Source organism: Halichoerus grypus, chromosome 1 (assembly GCF_964656455.1).
Source record: "Halichoerus grypus chromosome 1, mHalGry1.hap1.1, whole genome shotgun sequence".
Lineage (NCBI taxonomy): Eukaryota > Metazoa > Chordata > Mammalia > Carnivora > Phocidae > Halichoerus > Halichoerus grypus.
The window spans coordinates 141,742,152-141,760,055 of record NC_135712.1 but is presented as its reverse complement, the minus strand read 5'-3'; the positions used below and the strand labels follow the sequence as shown (position 1 = coordinate 141,760,055).

Sequence of the window (17,904 nt, the reverse complement as noted above, 5' to 3'; positions counted from 1 at the left end):
AACAAGGATTATAAGGTCACACTCTTTTGGTTAAAAAATTGCAGCTGGAAAGAGTTACTCTGTTACACATTACATCCTTACTATCCATACCCATCAGACCTCTAAGTTTACAGTTGTGCAGTTTAAAAGAAATGATATTGACTGCATACATATTAGAATGGCAAAAAAAAAAAAAAAAGAGAGAGAGAGAGAGAAGAAAAAGAAAAAAAGAAGACAATCCTAGTGCTGGCAAGGATTCAGAGAAAGTGGGCTTCTCATTTGTTGCTGGTGGAAATGCAGAATGGTATAGTCATTTTGGAAAACAGGTTGCCAATTCCTTATGAAGTTAAACACACACATACCTTATAACTCAACAATCCCAGTGGTTGATATGAACTCAAGATAAATGAAACCTTATGTTTACACAAAACCTTAAAGCAAATGTTTATAGAAGCTTTATTGATTGGACTTGCCAAAAATGGGAAACAAGCCAAATATCCTTCAACTAAATTGATAAACAAACTGTGGTACATCCGTACAGTAGAACACTACTACGCAGTAAGGAAAGAACTACCAATACATTCAACATGATGAAACTTAAGTGAATTATGCTAAATGAAAGAAGTCAGGCTCAAAAGACTCTATATTTTATAATTCCATTTATATCACAACATGAAAAATGCAAAACTATTAAGGAAGAAACTATACAGATCAGTGGAGGTTGAAGGCTGAGTTTGGGGGATGGAACTGACTATAAGGATGCATGACAGAATTTTGGGAAGTGATGTAACTGTTCTGTCTTGATTGTCTGGTGGTTCTATGACTGTGTGCTTGTCAGAACTCACAGGTTTGGACACTATAAAGAGTAAATATATACTCTATGTAGATTATACCTAATAAACCCAACTTCTAAACCAAATCAATTACTGTGTAAGCAAACATCCATCTTTTCACTTAAAAAGAATTATCGATCATTTACTATGTGAACCAAAGATGGGTAAGATTCTAAAACATTACATAGTAGAGTGTCTCTGTTGAGCCACTTAAATTGTATCTTATCTGTACATTAATCAGCCTAAAATCTTCCAATGGCTTTTCATTGCAATGAAAACAAAATTTTCATTCCTGGCATTGGCTAGCACAAACAGGCTACCACCTACCTTTCTAGTATTTTCTCCGACTCCTCTAACTCAGCCAGCCAGGTTCCAGCCACACTGATCTTCTTCTGTTGCATGATTCTGTCATTCTGACTTCTGTCTTGGGCCACTAAACTTATAATTCTCTCTACCTGCAATGCTTATTTCCACAAATCTCCCTAAGGCTACCTCTTTCTCATTATTGGTCTCACTTACTTATCTTTTCTTCAGAGAGGTCTGTAGCTAAAGTAGCAACCACCATCTCCACCCCATTTGCTCTCTATTCTTCTCCTGTGATTTATTTTTTTTCATCATTCTTATCACCATCAAAAGTAGTGATTTTTAAAAATTTCTTTATATATGTTATAGACTGAATGTTCATGTCCCTCCAAAAAGCGTATGTTGAACTCCTTTCAATGTGTCTGTATTTAGAGATGGAACCTCTCTAGAAGAAATTAAGGTTAAATGACGTCAACAGTGTGGGGCCCCAATCTGATAGAATTAGTGTCCTTATAAGAAGGGACACTAGAGAACTTGCTCTCCGAAAGGCTGGGTGAGGACATAGTGCGAAGGCAGTCATCTACCAGCCAGGAAGAGAGTCCTCACCAGAAACTGAGTTAGCCAGACCTTGATCTTAGACTTCTAGCCTCCAGAACTGTGAGAAAAATAATTTTCGTTGTTTAAAACCACCTAAACAATGGTATTTTGTTATGGCGGTGGAGCTGACTAATACAAGGTACTATTGACTACCTTCTCCCTCTGGATGTCAGCTTTGACAAAATTGAGGACACACTGGCTTTATTGCCTAGAATAGAGCCTAGGACATAATAGATACTTAAGAACCATAGGTTGAATGAATAAATGAATGCAAAGAAGCTTAGGGAAATAAGTAGTGATTTCAGTATAGGACAGCCAATGCCAAGATGGTGGGAGCATAGAAGATGGGTTCCTGAGCCAGTAGAAAGCTGATAGGTGAGAACCCAAAGAGAGGCCAACATTACATGTTAGTAAATGTTCAGTGGAAGCTTAATCAATGCTTGCTTTCTAAGCATGCAACAGTACTAGCAACTAGGGAAAAAGAGTCCTTTCTACAAAAATCATGATTTGCACTTAAAAATCCCCTTTAGGTCTTATCCTTGACAGCTCTTATCTTTGTGGAAGTGAACAAAAAGACTTATTTGGGGCTCATAATGACCCCATTCCACCACGGCTATTCCATGATCACTCCACAGTCTTTCTTATTCACTATGTGGTGGTTTAACTTCTATTAGAAATCCTGTTTCAGCCTCTCCCATCAATGGAGTGAACCATGCATCTCACTTGAGCGTGGCTTGTTTACTTTGCAAAATGTACCAACTGAAGTATTAAAAGTGAAGGCAACGAGAACTGGATTGACAGGCAGAGTTTACAAGGAATTTTATGGGGAAAATGGAGAAGAAACATAAAGAAACCAGCCAACTAAACTGATACTTACAAAGGGAACCCTTGGGGGAAAATTTGATGCATTTTTTTTCTATTTGCTCTAATCCTATCCAGCACACAAGAATGATATTTCATCCTTACCAGCAAGTTCCAATACTGCCACTCAAGTCACAGAGTTATTTAGAATGGACAATGTACTAGGAAGAAGAGACTCAGCACACCATCTTGATCCCCTAATTCTGGTAGTCTGAAATAAGCTCTTCCCAAATCCAAACATAACCTGGATGAATTTACAGGGAAACCCTTGCTTAAACCATGACAAGAAAGGCTGTTATTGCATCTGAGGCATAGAGGTACCATATCTAAAGAAAATGCATCAGGCCAGGCTCTATGAGAGAGAACTGTAGGATGAGTTTCCCAATCCCTCCACTTCTTCTCAGTCCCTGCCATGTATCTGTTAGGGTTTTAAAAACACTCCCACATGGCCATGACGTTAAAACAACAAAACAAAACAAAACAAAACAAAACAAAAGAACATCCAAATGGATGCTTTAGGCATAGGTATTATTGGGGAACAGGAAAGAGAAAATTGACAGAACATTTTAGCCATAATAACAAAGCTTAGGTAATCCTAAATATGCGACTTTATGTTTTTATATCTCATAATATATGCATTATGCCTTGAAAATGCTATTATAGAAAACTGGGAATGAATTCTTAAACCATTTTCCTGGGAATAGTTTACTCTTTTAAGACACACACATGCACATACGCACACACACACATAATTTTTTTGCTAAAATTCACATAGTATTATGTGCATGATAAGTGTTCCTTTTATAATTTGTCCAGTGGTCCTAAACTAGAAGTGATTTTGCTCCTCAGGGAACATTTGGTGACAGGATCTGGAGATATTTTCGGTTGTCAGTGTGTGGGCTGTTACTGGCATCTAGTGGATAGAGGTCTGGGATTTTGCTAAACATTCTACAATACAGGGCAGCTCCCACACGAAAAATGATCTGGTCTACCATGTCGTAGTGTTGAGGATGAGAAACCTTGCCTTAGGAATATGAACTAGTTGCTTCTGGAGAGATTTCATTTGAACAAAACACCAAATGCCACAGTGGCTAAGAGAGTTAACTTAGTATGATCTATCTATAGAACTCTAAGCTGGCCTTTGAAAAACTTAATATTTTTAAGGAATGCAAAGAGTTACTTGGTTCTCTGGCACTTAAAGCAAGTGGGCTCCAGAAGTTCAGAATATGCAAGTCTAGGTCACTAATAGGACATGACTTCGCCTGCAGGAAAGTCATCTTCAGGGGATTTGGCAGTCAGTAGTAATATGGTGAAATCTTATTTCATTGACAATAAAAATAACATGAATATATCAATAACCCCAGGGTAGAATGTTTTTTACTGAAGAAAACCACACAAAATCCTATTTGCTCACTGAAATCAACAGTCCTGGCTCGTCTTTCATGTCCACAGGCAATATTGTTAGAGACAGAACCATGAACACTATCCTCAGGGTAACACTATAGCACAAGATTAATAAGTTATTGGTCATTTTTATTGTAATACCACCATATCCTTCACATTAGATTCATTTCCTAGTGTAATAAGATAAGGTTTCTGTATCACTTAATATCAAATGCCCATATACAACAGCTGGCAAACCAGTGCTATAGAAAACATTTTTTTCCATGCCCCTCCCAAGAAAATACATTTTATTCAAATAAAACAATCCAAGAGGCTTTTACACAGCAGTTCTTACTGAAAAGGGCACTGGAAAGATGAGATTTTGAATATGGGGAGTGATTATTTCCCACCTCCCACACTCATATTTGAAAGTGATGGAATTTCATATTGGACTGCTAAAAAAGCAATAGGGCAGTAGTAATAACAAATTGTAGACTTATGCCAGACGGTTCTGAAAGAAGAATAGGCATTTTTATTCTTGTAAGTTAGCCTAGAGTAAAAAGTACTAAGGTTTCATTTTTCCATTGTGATCCAGACACTTCTTCACCATAATCTTCAAAGCCTTAGATAGATGTGACATTGAACTAATTTTTTTGAAAGCAATAATTTGGATAGATTTAAGCAGACGACAGAACTGACATTTTCTACTGTCTCAGTTCAAACAGGATAGATTCACCATGGTTGGTATTTATAAATGTTTGTTCTTCATTAGCTAAAGTTGAGCTCAGTTTGGGAGTATTTATTTCAATTTCATGTTGCTGTGTTAATGCAGAGGTTATGGAATGCTGAACATATTTAACTTTTGACACAATTTAAGCTACTAGCTACAACCCAGCCACATACTCAGAAAACCCTGGGGCTTAGTACACTTATGGGAAACCACAGGGTCATAAAATATGTTCTTTAGCTATGATGTGGGGCATCTCTAAGAGGAAATGTTCATGTCAGTGCTACATCAATAAGTCTTCCTAATCCCTCATTAGAACATAAATGCCTCTTCTTTGTGGTCCTACGATATTAATTTTCTTTTCTTTTTGAAAAGAATATAAAAATATAAACAGTGAAAAATAAGTCTCCCTCTTTTCCCTACTTTGCAGTTCTTGGTTGACCCTCCTCAGTGAACTACTGTCCTCATTTCTTTTGTATTCTTTTAGAAAGATTTTATACAAATAAAAGTTAATATATACATAGATCTCATAGTACTTTGTGCTTCTACCACAATATTATTTGCACTGTATCTCATATTAGAATTGCGGGCATGTTCATTGTCTCTGATATAATATAAAATTTTTCCTTTTCAAATTTGCATCACCAAGATGATTTTAAACAGTGCAATAGATAGATATTCAAAAGAAAAAAATGTTGAATTGAACTTAGTGAGCATTAAGCAATGTTGAAGAATATTAACTGGATTAGAGTGAGTTACAACTGTATCTTTGGATACTGATTATTCTATGTAAAATGACACCAGTTTCTTTCCTATAGCAATAAACATTTCTCACTCTGCTGGGTTATTGCTGCCTGAGTTAGGGTGCCTGCTAGATCAAATACAGCAATGTGAACAGGGAGTAGCATACTCTATTATGGACATTCATGTTAGATCCCTTAATATGCTGAGTAAGTTTTTTAAATCAGCTTCCACACCTCCAAGATGCATGTGTAATGCTAACCCAAGGGACAGTAAGTATGTTGAGAAAATATTTGTGGTTATCTTGACATCCTACAGGTTTAGAAATTATTGTTCTAGTATTCCATATTATTAGAATGTTACCATACAAGACAATAAAACCAAAGATGAACAACACATTTTTAAAATCATCTATATGAAGAAGTATCAAATGATTAAGATTAATTCACTACAATCTTCCTATTCTTTCCATTTCATTATATAAAATTTCTATCTTCTTGTTATCAACAACACAATGGACAATCTGAGCCTTCTAAAACTCCTTCTTAACTCAAGATGTGATAAATTCATGGGCAGTTTGGACACTTTGGGTGAAACTGGAGGCTATATACTTAAAGAGAAGCAAATTAAAGTGTTATATGGGGACAGAGTAAATTGATGCTGAGAAGAGGAATGGTTTCTCTAATGGCAATTTGTTGGGGCCAAGAAGGTATCATTGGTTACATTTCCTATTTCAGATTTAACATTTATAATACTGGGTTAAACAGTCTATAAAGATGAATAAAGCATGGAACCTGCCTTCACTGAGTTAATAGCCCAGCAGGGAAATAACTATGGTGTCAATAGCTACATGGCAAATAGACTGTCAAATGTATCATGGTACCTTGAAATATAGTGCAACAATAACATCAATATTTACACTGACGATCACATTGTATTGTACAGAGTTCCTTAACTCCTTACAGAGTCTTACTATCATCTCCATTTCCAGAGGAGCAAATTAAAGCACAAACAACTCACCCAGCCTGGTGAATAACAGAATTTGGATGTGCATATTGGCAGGCTGATTCTGGAGTATGCACTCTTAACTACTGCTTATACTGTTTCTCTTACGAATGACTGTGTAACTAGCTCTGCCTGGAATCACTTGACTGTGTCCTTTAAAGGAGAGCAGTATTTTTAAAAAAATACAGAAAGAAGGAAAGAGAGAGAGAAGAAGAAAGGAAGAAAGAAAATCACCACTCTCTCTGGGCAGAGAGAATTCCATAAGCAACAAGACACAGAAGTATGAAGTAGCATGGGATGTTCTGAGAAGGTTCACAGAAGGTTCATATGATTTTCAGGAACCAAGTCATGGAGTGTTGTTGTTGTTGTTGTTGTTGTTATTATTATTATTTGTGTATGTGTGTGTGTGCATGCCATTCTTAGAAGTCTGAGTTTTGTTCTATAGTTAGGAAAGTCTACCTAATACTTTAAACCAGACAGGGAGATGATTACTGTGATTACATTTTATGTATGTTTATATATATAACATATAATATAATATATATATATATATATATTATATATAAATATATATATATATATTATATATAAATATATATATAATATATATATTCAAAAAACAATGTGAAAATGTTTTGGAGGAGAGCTATATTAGAGACAGGTAAGAGGTTAGTACAGGTAAGAAAGGTGATTGAATAAACTCAACCAGTGGCAAGGACCAAGAGCTGGGGTGAAAATATAGTTCAAAGACAGACTGAATAAGTCTTAATGACCAATTTTATCATTAAGAATGTTGTAAAAGAGAAAAACCCAGAGATCTGGAGTTTAATGGCCTAAATGGCTTTAGAGTGAATTATTGAAAAAAAAAAAAGAAGCAAATTTCACATTTGATTTTCATTTGAATTTGTTTGGTTTATATTAGGAAACATTGATGAAGTTAATGATCTCAGTTTGGGACAGACAAAGATATCTAAGAGCAATACCTAATAAGCAGTTAGAAACACAGGTAAAAAAAATAACCAACCAACCAAAGAATAATTATTGTGCCCTGCATCTACTTATGAACTCCGTGTCAGCTCACGAGTCTTTAGGTTCCAAAAGCAAGAGGAATGGATGAGATCAACCAGGAAAAAGACAAAACCCTGAGAAAGATTAGTATAAATGGGCAAAAGAGGAGGAATCAGAAGAAACCAAGTGAGTAGGAAGAGTACAGAGTAAGGAGGATCAGCAGGGAATGGAGTTGTGGGATCCAAGAGATAAGAAATTTCCAAAAAGGTATAAATGGTAATAATAACAACTCAAACGAGGCAAGATGTCAAATGGTGTAAGAACTAAAAGGGTATCCATTATAATGGATACATTTGGAGATCATTGGAAACATTAACAAAGGAAATTCCCGTCAAGTTTGAAACCAGACTTCATAATTCAATAGGCTTCATTAGAAAAGAATATGGGAAGACTGTGTACAGACAATTGAAGTTGTTTAGTAGTGAAGAGAAGGCTAAAATAGTATAGTCACTAGAAGTGATGTCACTGGCATGAAAATTGTTTTGCTTCTACCCTCTTGACAGGTGGAAGAGACTTGAGCATTTCTATAGGCTGAAAGGAATATTCAGTGGACAAGAAGGTCTTGAAGAGAGGGACTGGTTGATGGCATACAGTTCTTTATCAGTGAGAGTAGATCAGATGATAAGATCAAGAAGATGGGTATCCTCAGCATCTTAACGAAAATGTGTTTCATGAGGGAACTATTCATTGTCACAAACATTCATGTGGGCAGTGAAAGAGGATGAACCATTTTTGCAACTCTTCAAATAATTCCAAGGATAGAGTATAACACTGTTAATATAAGGTGCAGATAAAGACATAGAGAGGGTGATTTAAGGTGCACAGATGGACTTGCAGCCAATCTCAATGTGGCATATGGGCAGTGAGCTGAAATGTGAGGTGAGGGCATGCAGAGGGAGAAATGTTCACTGTGTTCCATGCGGTCTTCACAGCCTTTAACATGGCATTAACCCAAAGCTCCCTTTTCGTGGCTCAGATTAGGAACCAAAATCTCTTTTTACTTTCTCTTTAGGTTTGTGATAAATCAGGAAGAATACTTGGAAAATTACGTCTTTAGAGAAGACAGTCAGATTTTAGATTATGCATCGGAAAGACGACTGCCTAAAGCGATGCATAAGAAGGCATCATTCTCTCACTGCAGTCCAGGCCTAGATCACTGCTGCATTTCTAATCCTTCACATAGAGCCTTGGGTAAGAAGGAATTTATAATAGATATATAGATAAATATTACAGATTAATACATACATACATACACAGTATGTAAAATATTAGCACTCATTGAAGCTACTTAGTGAACATATAGGTATTCATTCAATTATTATTTCTATTTTCCATTTATGTATATACATTTCTAATTGTAACTACATGTATTTTTACATGTATTTGGCTCTGCTCTCAAGCACCTTAAGTTACAAATACAAAGTACTTGGTACATAGTATGTGTTCAATACGCTATTCCCTTCCATTATAACACCTATTTTCTGTCACTGTCACTTAGCATATAATGCCTTGTTTCATACCTTTTGAGTTAATTATTTTATTTCCCCAACTATACAATGTGATTCTTGAAGATTTTGTTCTCCATTTCTTTCCTTCCTTTTACCCAGCAAGTTTATAGTGCCTTGTTGGAAATAAGAACATCCTTACTGGATAAATCCTTAATTTTTGCTCTTGGAGAGAAGTTTTAATCAGCAAGGGAGAAAGGACTAGACTCCTTCCCTAGCCTACCATCCATGTTTACTCTTTTATGGAAGGATAGACTATGAGTTCCTTGAAGGCAAAGATCTTGTCTCACATAATGTTTTTTAAATCTGTAGAGCATAGCAAAGTGCTTGGCAGACTCGTTGGATATTGTTTGAATGAATGAATAAATCACTGCCTAAATGAATAACTCTAAGAATAGGAGATATTTAAATATTTCTGCTATCCCACAGATTTTCATTAGAGGCAGCTGACCAAATAGAAAATAGAGTTTGCATCTTTTTATCCCTCTACATCGATCTTAAATGAGGTCTTCATTCTGATTAATTCTTTAATGAGACTGTAAGAAAACTGAAAACCATGGAGAAATCCAAGATGGAAGGCTATGAAAATAAAATAACCAACGAACTAAAGAATAATTATTGTCAATTGCAGGACAGTCAAAGCAAAGAGAAGGGATTGGAAACTGAGAAGAAAGTTTCAACCAAAGATATTCAGAATCACAGAATTTTTGAGAGGTCAGGTCATGTAGTTTAAGTCTTGTTCCTCAAAGGAAGAATCCTAGGCTATTCTTACTTATTTTAAGTAAGAGGCTATAAATTTCCAGATGATTAGTAAAATGAAGAGTGAGGGGTGTCTGGGTGCTTCAGTCGGTTAAGCATCTGACTCTTGATTTCGGTTCAGGTCATGATCTCAGGGTTGTGAGATTGAGCCCTACATTGGGCTCTGTGCTGGGCAAGGAGCATGCTTAAGATTCCTCCCCCCCTTTGCTTCTTCCCCCCCCAAAAAATAAAAAAAATTAAATTAAATTAAATAAATAAAATAGTGAAGACACAATCACCAAGTTTCTAACTTGACTCTGTCCATTGCCTTCCTGATAGCCAGAAGAAAACAGCAGAAGCATTATTCATGTTGAAATGAACTGAGAAAACACTAAAATCTTTGTAAGCTAAACTCTAGAGTTATCAGCAGGGCAACACTCTGATCCCAGAGACACACAGATACGTCTTCTAGCCTAGCTCTATCTATGCTCCCTCTTCATATCTTATTCCTTACTCTTTCTAAGGGAGAGATAAAGACAGCATGAGGGAGGGAGACTTATGTGGGTAGAGAACATGAGGGAATAGAGGACATGGAAGATGCTATGAAGTCAGAGTCATATATGGGAAGAAAAAAAATACAATGGTGAGAAATGTTTGGTTTAAAGTTTTTGTTTAAGGATTTAAAACAAAAGAAAGACATTTTTGAACATTTTTCTTCAGTACTGATTCCAGAGATCAAAGATACCTTAGCAATTAAAATAGAGAAAATGTAGTCTACTTACCCATTCTGTATGGCGGCTGTGGGGTCATAGGTCAGAGCCATGCCAGCCTGTATACAGGGAGGAAAGAGGAGAAAACAAATCTTAACACTTTTATCTTGGTGCCCAAAATATTCAGTACACACAAATACTTTTATCTTTACTTTTCATGATTTAAGTTTATTTTACCCTACACATTTTTCCACCCTTACTGCCAAGACTAGCATTTTTACTACCCACACATCAGAATCCACCAGCGAATTAGGAGTTTATATTATATATCCAGACAAACCAAGGAACAATGCAGTTTGGATGATTTCCATTTCTACTTCATAAACCATCCGCTGTCTAATCTGGTATCCTTATAATTTCTCAATATTGTCAAGAGCACCTATTATAAATCTCATGGCTGAAAAAAAAAAGCAAGAATAAATGTGTGGTCAGGATAAAAATAAAAGCTACTTAAAATGCATTCGACCTTTCAGAAGAAAATGTTAATAAATATTTATTTTAAAATAGATCGTATGCCTCGGGGTATGCAGATAATGACTCACAGAGTGCTTGTCCAATATATTGCTAGAACCTGTCCTACTAAGAGTGGTAGTAAGGCAAGGTCATTTACACATAATGGAAATTCTAGGCCTTGTAGCTAATAAGGAGGTGGGTCTGTTCTGTTTCTTAAAATAAAATCATCTTTGAAAAACTAAACTTCTGTAACAGACAGTAGTTCCAGAAAAGAATAATAAACTTCATGACTGTTAATTCACAGCCTATCTTCTCCTTCATACACATCATCACATTTGATCCTCACAACAACCCTATGAAGTAGGCAGGAGAAACAGTTTCTCCATTTTGTAGATGAAGACACTGAAGCTTGGAGAGGTCAAGTGACTTGCTCAAGGTCCACATTTGGAGGCAGAATCAGATTCCAGCCCACATCTTCTGAGGCTCCCTTCCACCACCTATGACACTAACCTAGGGTCTGCATGAGAACTGATGATCGTCTCCAGCAATGTGGGAGAATTTTCTCTGTGGGTGTATGGGCATACCACCCTTTGTTTCCAACACTGTCAGTCTGATTACTGCTTGTGAGTAGAAACAGAATGTAGAATGAAAGTCAAAACTGAGTAGGTTGTCATCAGGTTCGACATTTTTCTTTCTTTTTTGAAATTTAAAAGTGAATCAGACTGATGTCAATTTCCTGGCCTCGATAGTGCACTATAATTATGTTAAGATATAACAATTGGAAAAATGGGGTGAAGGGTACACAGGGCCTCCTTGTACATTTCTCTTGCAATTTCCCATGAATCTATAATTATTTCAAAAGAAAAAGAAGAAAATGAATTAGCTTTGAGGACTTTTGTAGAAGACAAGAAAAATCATAGAAACTTTAGAGAAAAGAAAAAGGAGATTTTGTGTTTTGAGTTTCAGTATAGGTGAAGGTAGTTTTCCTGTTGGGATCATTGAATTACTCAGCTTTCACACATAACTGAAATGGAAATTCTCAGGCTTTCCAAGATAGGGCCTGAAGTCCAGTATGCCCTGCTATATTCAAGCTTAGATTACATGCATTATTTTTCCCAGTTTTAAAATTGTTATTAAGACTGGTATAAAGAACAAAAGTGTAGAGCCATATATGAATGGGATCAGCATACTGGGAGCATACATAAATTGGAAGGGAGTTTGCAAGCAAAGTTGAGATGCCTGTCAGAAGTTAATAGAGGTGCACTGAAAATACATTTAATGATAACTGCATCTCACTCATGTTAAAGAAATATGCAACTGATAATATGACAAGCTGGGGGATTGGAAAATGAGAAGCAAATGTAGTAGTGCCAAAACACAAAAGAGATCCTGGGGTGCCTGGTTGGCACAGTCAGTTAAGTGTCCAACTCTTGGTTTTGGCTCAGGTTATGATTGGGCCCCTGAGTGGGGCTCATGCTCATTATGGAGTCTGCTTGAGATTCTCTCTCCCTCTCCCTCTGCCCCTCCCACTCATGCTCTCTCTCAAATAAATAAATAAATCTTTAAAACACAGACATACACAGACACACACACACACAAAGAGATTCTAAGTCTAAATTCTTCCCAAGAAGGGGCCTCTGCCATGTGACCAATGGGAGGCTGGCTCTAGGCTGAAGACTCCCCAGAATGGACCTGTCCAGGGTACAGCTCATAATCCATGGTTGTGGCTGGCTATTGGAGAGGGCAGTTGTAAAAGTTGTACATTGGGGATGAGATTTCTGTCTTAGAAATGCTAATCTTCTTTCCCCTAACTTATTCAAGACGTCACACCAGAGGCAGAAGAAAAAAGATGGGCTTTATATTCAATAGAATTATTGTTTGTTTTTGAGAGATTTAGGAAGAAGTCATACCTTCAGCCTCCTAACCACTGCAGATTGTTTAGATCATAGGGGACTTATAGGAAGCCTTTCCTAATCAACCTCATGTTTTCTTCTTTTCCTTGTACTTATTTTTCAATAGTGCTCAGAGATCAATGCTATTTAGCCTTTCTTGAATTATCAATTGTCTTGAACATTCTCTTCTTATGCCGTGTTTATTTGTTCTGGCAACTTTAGGTAAGGATTTTTTTTCTCTCACATTTTATTTTAATTCCTTATGGATTATAGATAACAAATCACATCAGCTCTAGCTAGCAACATAGTAATTATCAATAAACTCTACCTTTTTGTTGAATATACATGTGATAATCGGAAAGCCTAAATTTGCTTCTTCCCACATCTTAAACCTCTATTTCATCTTTCAGAAGATGGAAAAGAACTAAATAGATGGCAGTATGGTTTTGTGGAAAGAATATATGTTTTGGACCTGGGTTCAAGTCTTATCTCTGTTCCATTCTAGCAGTGTGACCTTGGGCAAATTATTTAACCTGTTTGAACCTCAGTTTCCTCAACTGTTAAATGATTTAGTAATACCTACCTCATTTGATTGTTGTGAAATTTAAATGAGATTACGTTTGTAAAGCGCCCAGCACAGTGCCTGGAGACAAGACACATACATAAATATTATAATACAAAGCAACATGTGGTAAGTGCCATATGAGTGGTATAGATGAGGTGTGAGGAGAGAGGCTGGGGATGATCAGGGAAGCCATGTGGAGGACATACGGATGAGTGGAAACTTGAAAGATGATTAGGATTTCCATAGATGGAGATGAGAGATAGAGGCCAGCTCAGACAAAGAGGAATAGTATGGAAAAGATATAGAAATAAAAAGGGCAAGGTGGGTGATTCACTTGCAGTAGAACATTGTGGTGAGGGGGCAGTGGGAATTAAGACTCAAAAGAAAAGGAGGGAGAACATTGATTGCCTGGCTCCTCTGGGGGAGCCTCTGAACATTTTTTGAGCAGGGAAATTATACAATCAAAGAGGGATTGGACAACAAGAAACAGCATGAGCCCCCTGGAAAACAGAGGGTCAATCCAGAGCGATGAGCAACTGGAGTAGGCACTTGGGGACAGGAAGGTGGAGAGAATCTAAGATGAGATTGTCATTGCAAAAGGGTAGGGAATGAACACAAGATTCACCTACTTCATGATTTTGCCTAGGGACAGTCCTGCCTCTGAGTACCTTTGGCAAGAGGAGACAAGAGATAGTTTCAGGTCATATGCATTTGGAACATTATGAGTAACAAAACAAGGCATGGGTTAAACAAAGAGTTGTTTGAACTTAACCCACTGGCTGAATACTGTAGCACAATAACTAGTACTTGGCTCTACCTGGTTTTCATTTCATGTGTAACAGATCGTTGAGCTATAATTCTAATATAGTCTTAATGTAGATTTTGCATTCAATTTCCTTTTGTTTCTTTCCACAAAGGTAAAAAAGAAAATCAATTTTGCTGCCCTGTCTAGCCACCTTTATACTGAGAACCATGAAATCATCATTATGTAATTACCAAATTTTATGGCATGTTTACAAACTCCAGAGTCACACAAAAAGTAAAATAACTTGGAACAAAACAAAAATGTCACACCACATATGTAGGAAAGTGATGTTTAATCCTGTCTCTCTCTTTCAAAAGAGCTTATTAGATTCACAAATATTTTCCATTTTTCAAGTTTACGTTATTTGAGTATTGGAAGCATTTGCAATTTATTTAAAACAAAAGGGGGCATTTTTGTCATTTTCCTGCAGCCTCTTAAGTTTTTGCTTAGTATTTCAGCCATAATAAGGTATTTCTAGTCCTCCCAGACAGAATCTATACTATAAGAGCTAAATATTTTATTTTTTTTTAAAGATTTTATTTATTTATTTGAGAGAGGATGAGAGGCGAGAGAGAGCACATGAGAGGGGGGAGGGTCAGAGGGAGAAGTAGACTCCCTGCTGAGCAGGGAGCCCGATGCGGGACTCGATCCCGGGACTCCAGGATCATGACCTGAGCCGAAGGCAGTCGCTTAACCAACTGAGCCACCCAGGCGCCCCAAGAGCTAAATATTTTAGAAGAAATTTTAAAATACAGTTTACTGGAGTAGGTATCTAATTATTTTCAATAGATATAGGGATTTCACAGAGACACATCTGTTTGTCTCAGGAGCTAGATATTTGATATTCATAAAATTAAATGATTATTAATAGGTTAAATGAAGAGGTAATAATCATGAAAGTACTGCTTAAAATGTGCTAGGTGGGGGGTAGGCATTAGGCATTAATGCTTCAGAAAGATCTTCTGGACTGGAATGCTTGGTCTTATTGGAGGAGCCGAGCATCATTGACTATAACAAAGCCGAAGAGAAGATAGGCTGATGGAATTGATTTTATCATTTTTGAAACTATTTTTATACTGTCATGTAAATGTGGACCAAAGAGTTTGAGGCAAAAAACTTTACAGACAGATCTACACTGTAATTCCTGGGAAATTGAGACATCGATGTTTTAGTGTAACATTTCTCTTTTTTCTAACTTCTGCCTTGACAGATGATGCATCTTAATTGTATGAGTAAAAATGAATAATCACAAGAATTTCCAATTTTCTACAACCAGATTTAAGGCAACACTTTAGTACATACAGAGTAAATATATATTTCAGTAAATATTGTGTACTGAATTAGTACGAGATGAGTTCAGGAAACCAAAGAAAAAAAGGATAATCTAATTTTCTGGATATTATCTTGAAAGAGTTTATTTATTGCAACCAATTTTAACAATATTTATAACTGTTAAAAACCCTATAAATAAAATAAGGTGACTTTAGAGGTGATATGGGTAAAAGGGCTTGAAAATTATAATGTGTTATAAATGTTTAAGTCCTGCCACTGTAGAGAAACCTCACTTAACTTTGTTTATATTTATTTCCCAGTATTTCTCTTTAGAAAACATGTCCTTTAGTGAAGAAATCCTGACACAAAATTATGTGTAGGATAAGGGCCAAAAAATACAAATTTTAAAAATTAAAAAAAAAAATCTCTGACTAGAAATAGAACAAGAAAATAATTTCAACAATGTTAAATGTCAAAATATTAGAGTGTTATAACTGTAAATGATTTTTTTCCTTTCCTATATTTTTCCTGACTTTCTTAAGTTGCATATAGTTAGAATTACTTTTAAAATCCCTTTGGTTTAAAGAGGCACATTATAGCTTCTATGACTTGTTTTTAATTTTTAAATTCAGGAGGAAAAACAAAAGGCATATCATTTGTAAAAGTAATAGAGATGAGAGGCCTGGTTCAGGAGTAAGCTTGCAAATGTCAGGAAGCATTGAGCTTTGCTAGGTCAGTAGAGTATGGAAGATCTGGGATGGAATGAGAATTGCTACAGCCAGAAGGATCGATGTGAGAATGGGCAGGAGGTTATGAATAGATCCTGAAAATTTGGAGTTAATGATACAGTGATTCTAGTGATGGAAACTAGGAAGAATTCATAAATCCAAATGGCCATACTGGCTGAGAAACTTAGGATTTCATAGGTGATAGGAGAAGTGTGGATACCCACAATAGCCAAACTGTGGAAAGAGCCAAGATGTCCATCGACAGATGAATGGTTAAAGAAGATGTGGTATATATATACAATGGAATATTATGCAGCCATCAAAAGGAATGAGATCTTGCCATTTGCAACGACGTGGATGGAACTGGAGGGTGTTATGCTGAGCAAAATAAGTCAATCAGAGAAAGACATGTATCATATAACCTCACTGATATGAGGAATTCTTAATCTCAGGAAACAAACTGAGGGTTGCTGGAGTGGTGGGGGGTGGGAGGGATGGGGTGGCTGGATGATAGACATTGGGGAGGGTATGTGCTATGGTGAGTGCTGTGAATTGTGCAAGACTGTTGAATCACAGATCTGTACCTCTGAAACAAATAATACATTATATGTTAAAAAAAAAAAGAAGAAGATAGCAGAAGGGGAAGAACAAAGGGGGGGAAATCAGAGAGGGAGACGAACCATGAGAGACGATGGACTCTGAAAAACAAACTGAGGGTTCTAGAGGGGAGGGGGTTGGGAGGATGGGTTAGCCTGGTGATGGGTATTAAAGAGGGCACGTTCTGCACTGGGTGTTATACACAAACAATGAATCATGGAACACTACATCAAAAACTAACGATGTAATGTATGGTGATTAACATAACAATAAAAAATTAAAAAAAAAAAAGAAGTGTGGATACCCAAGATCTTCAGAGGAACCAATAAAACTTGCCAGAAAACCATAAAATGATCAATACCAAGTAAGGTTTTTGGCCTAAGAAAGGATTTTAAACCTCTTTCCTGTTTAAAAAAAAAAAAAAAGGAACTAATTCTAGGAAACAATATGTTCAGGGCAAATTTGCAGGCAGGGTATCATAGCACTTGCTGAAAGGGGATGTGAGAAAATGGGGCTAGTGGTAGGGTTTTGCCAGCAATGTCTCTGGTGTGGTCAGATGATGACTGAAGAGTGTGTTTCCCCAGGCAGAGGCAGTCAACTATATAAAGCAGGTGTCTGCTCTCACCTGCTCAAGGGATGTTCCCCAGGTTATGTGCAGCCAGTCCCTCTCCGAAAGAGAAGATGAGGGACAAATGAGACTGTCGATGAGGACATTGCCAAAGTCTACCAAAGGGAGATTATACTGCCTGGTCCTGGGATCAAACAGAAATGTCCTGTCAATAGTTCCGTGAACTATGCCCACCAACCTGTGCAATGGCTCATACTACATTCCCTATTTTCATAACTTCTAAATCTAAGGAAGATATTTATTTCAAATCATATTTGATTAGTTTGCATCATTTGACGAGTGATTTTCTTCTTCTTTCAACATTCCTTTCCCTTGGGTTCCCTGTGAGCCTAGTTTTCTTCTGACCTCAGAGAGCAATTTCTCCTTTGATGTTACTTGCTCCCCCTGCCTTTGAGATGCCTGCCGGTGCTCAGGGCCCGGGTTTGCCTTCCTCTTCTCTCCTTCTGTACTGTGA

General features: G+C 36.7%; 1 protein-coding gene across 21 annotated transcripts in view; it reads right to left on the bottom strand.

Annotated features, from left to right (window-relative positions):
• The window catches only part of RBMS3 (RNA binding motif single stranded interacting protein 3), a 1,332,425-nt gene that overhangs the window by 111,591 nt on the left and 1,202,930 nt on the right, over window positions 1-17,904 (bottom strand). For 12 of the 21 annotated variants that reach the window (XM_078072625.1, XM_078072633.1, XM_078072638.1 and 9 more), the window contains 2 exons: window positions 14,050-14,088; window positions 10,523-10,569 (listed from right to left, as the gene is read on the bottom strand). In XM_078072625.1, coding sequence (XP_077928751.1) covers window positions 10,523-10,569; window positions 14,050-14,088 — 86 coding nt within the window. The remainder of the gene's footprint in view (window positions 1-10,522; window positions 10,570-14,049; window positions 14,089-17,904) is intronic. The other 9 variants (XM_078072632.1, XM_078072641.1, XM_078072644.1 and 6 more) reach the window with 1 other exon arrangement.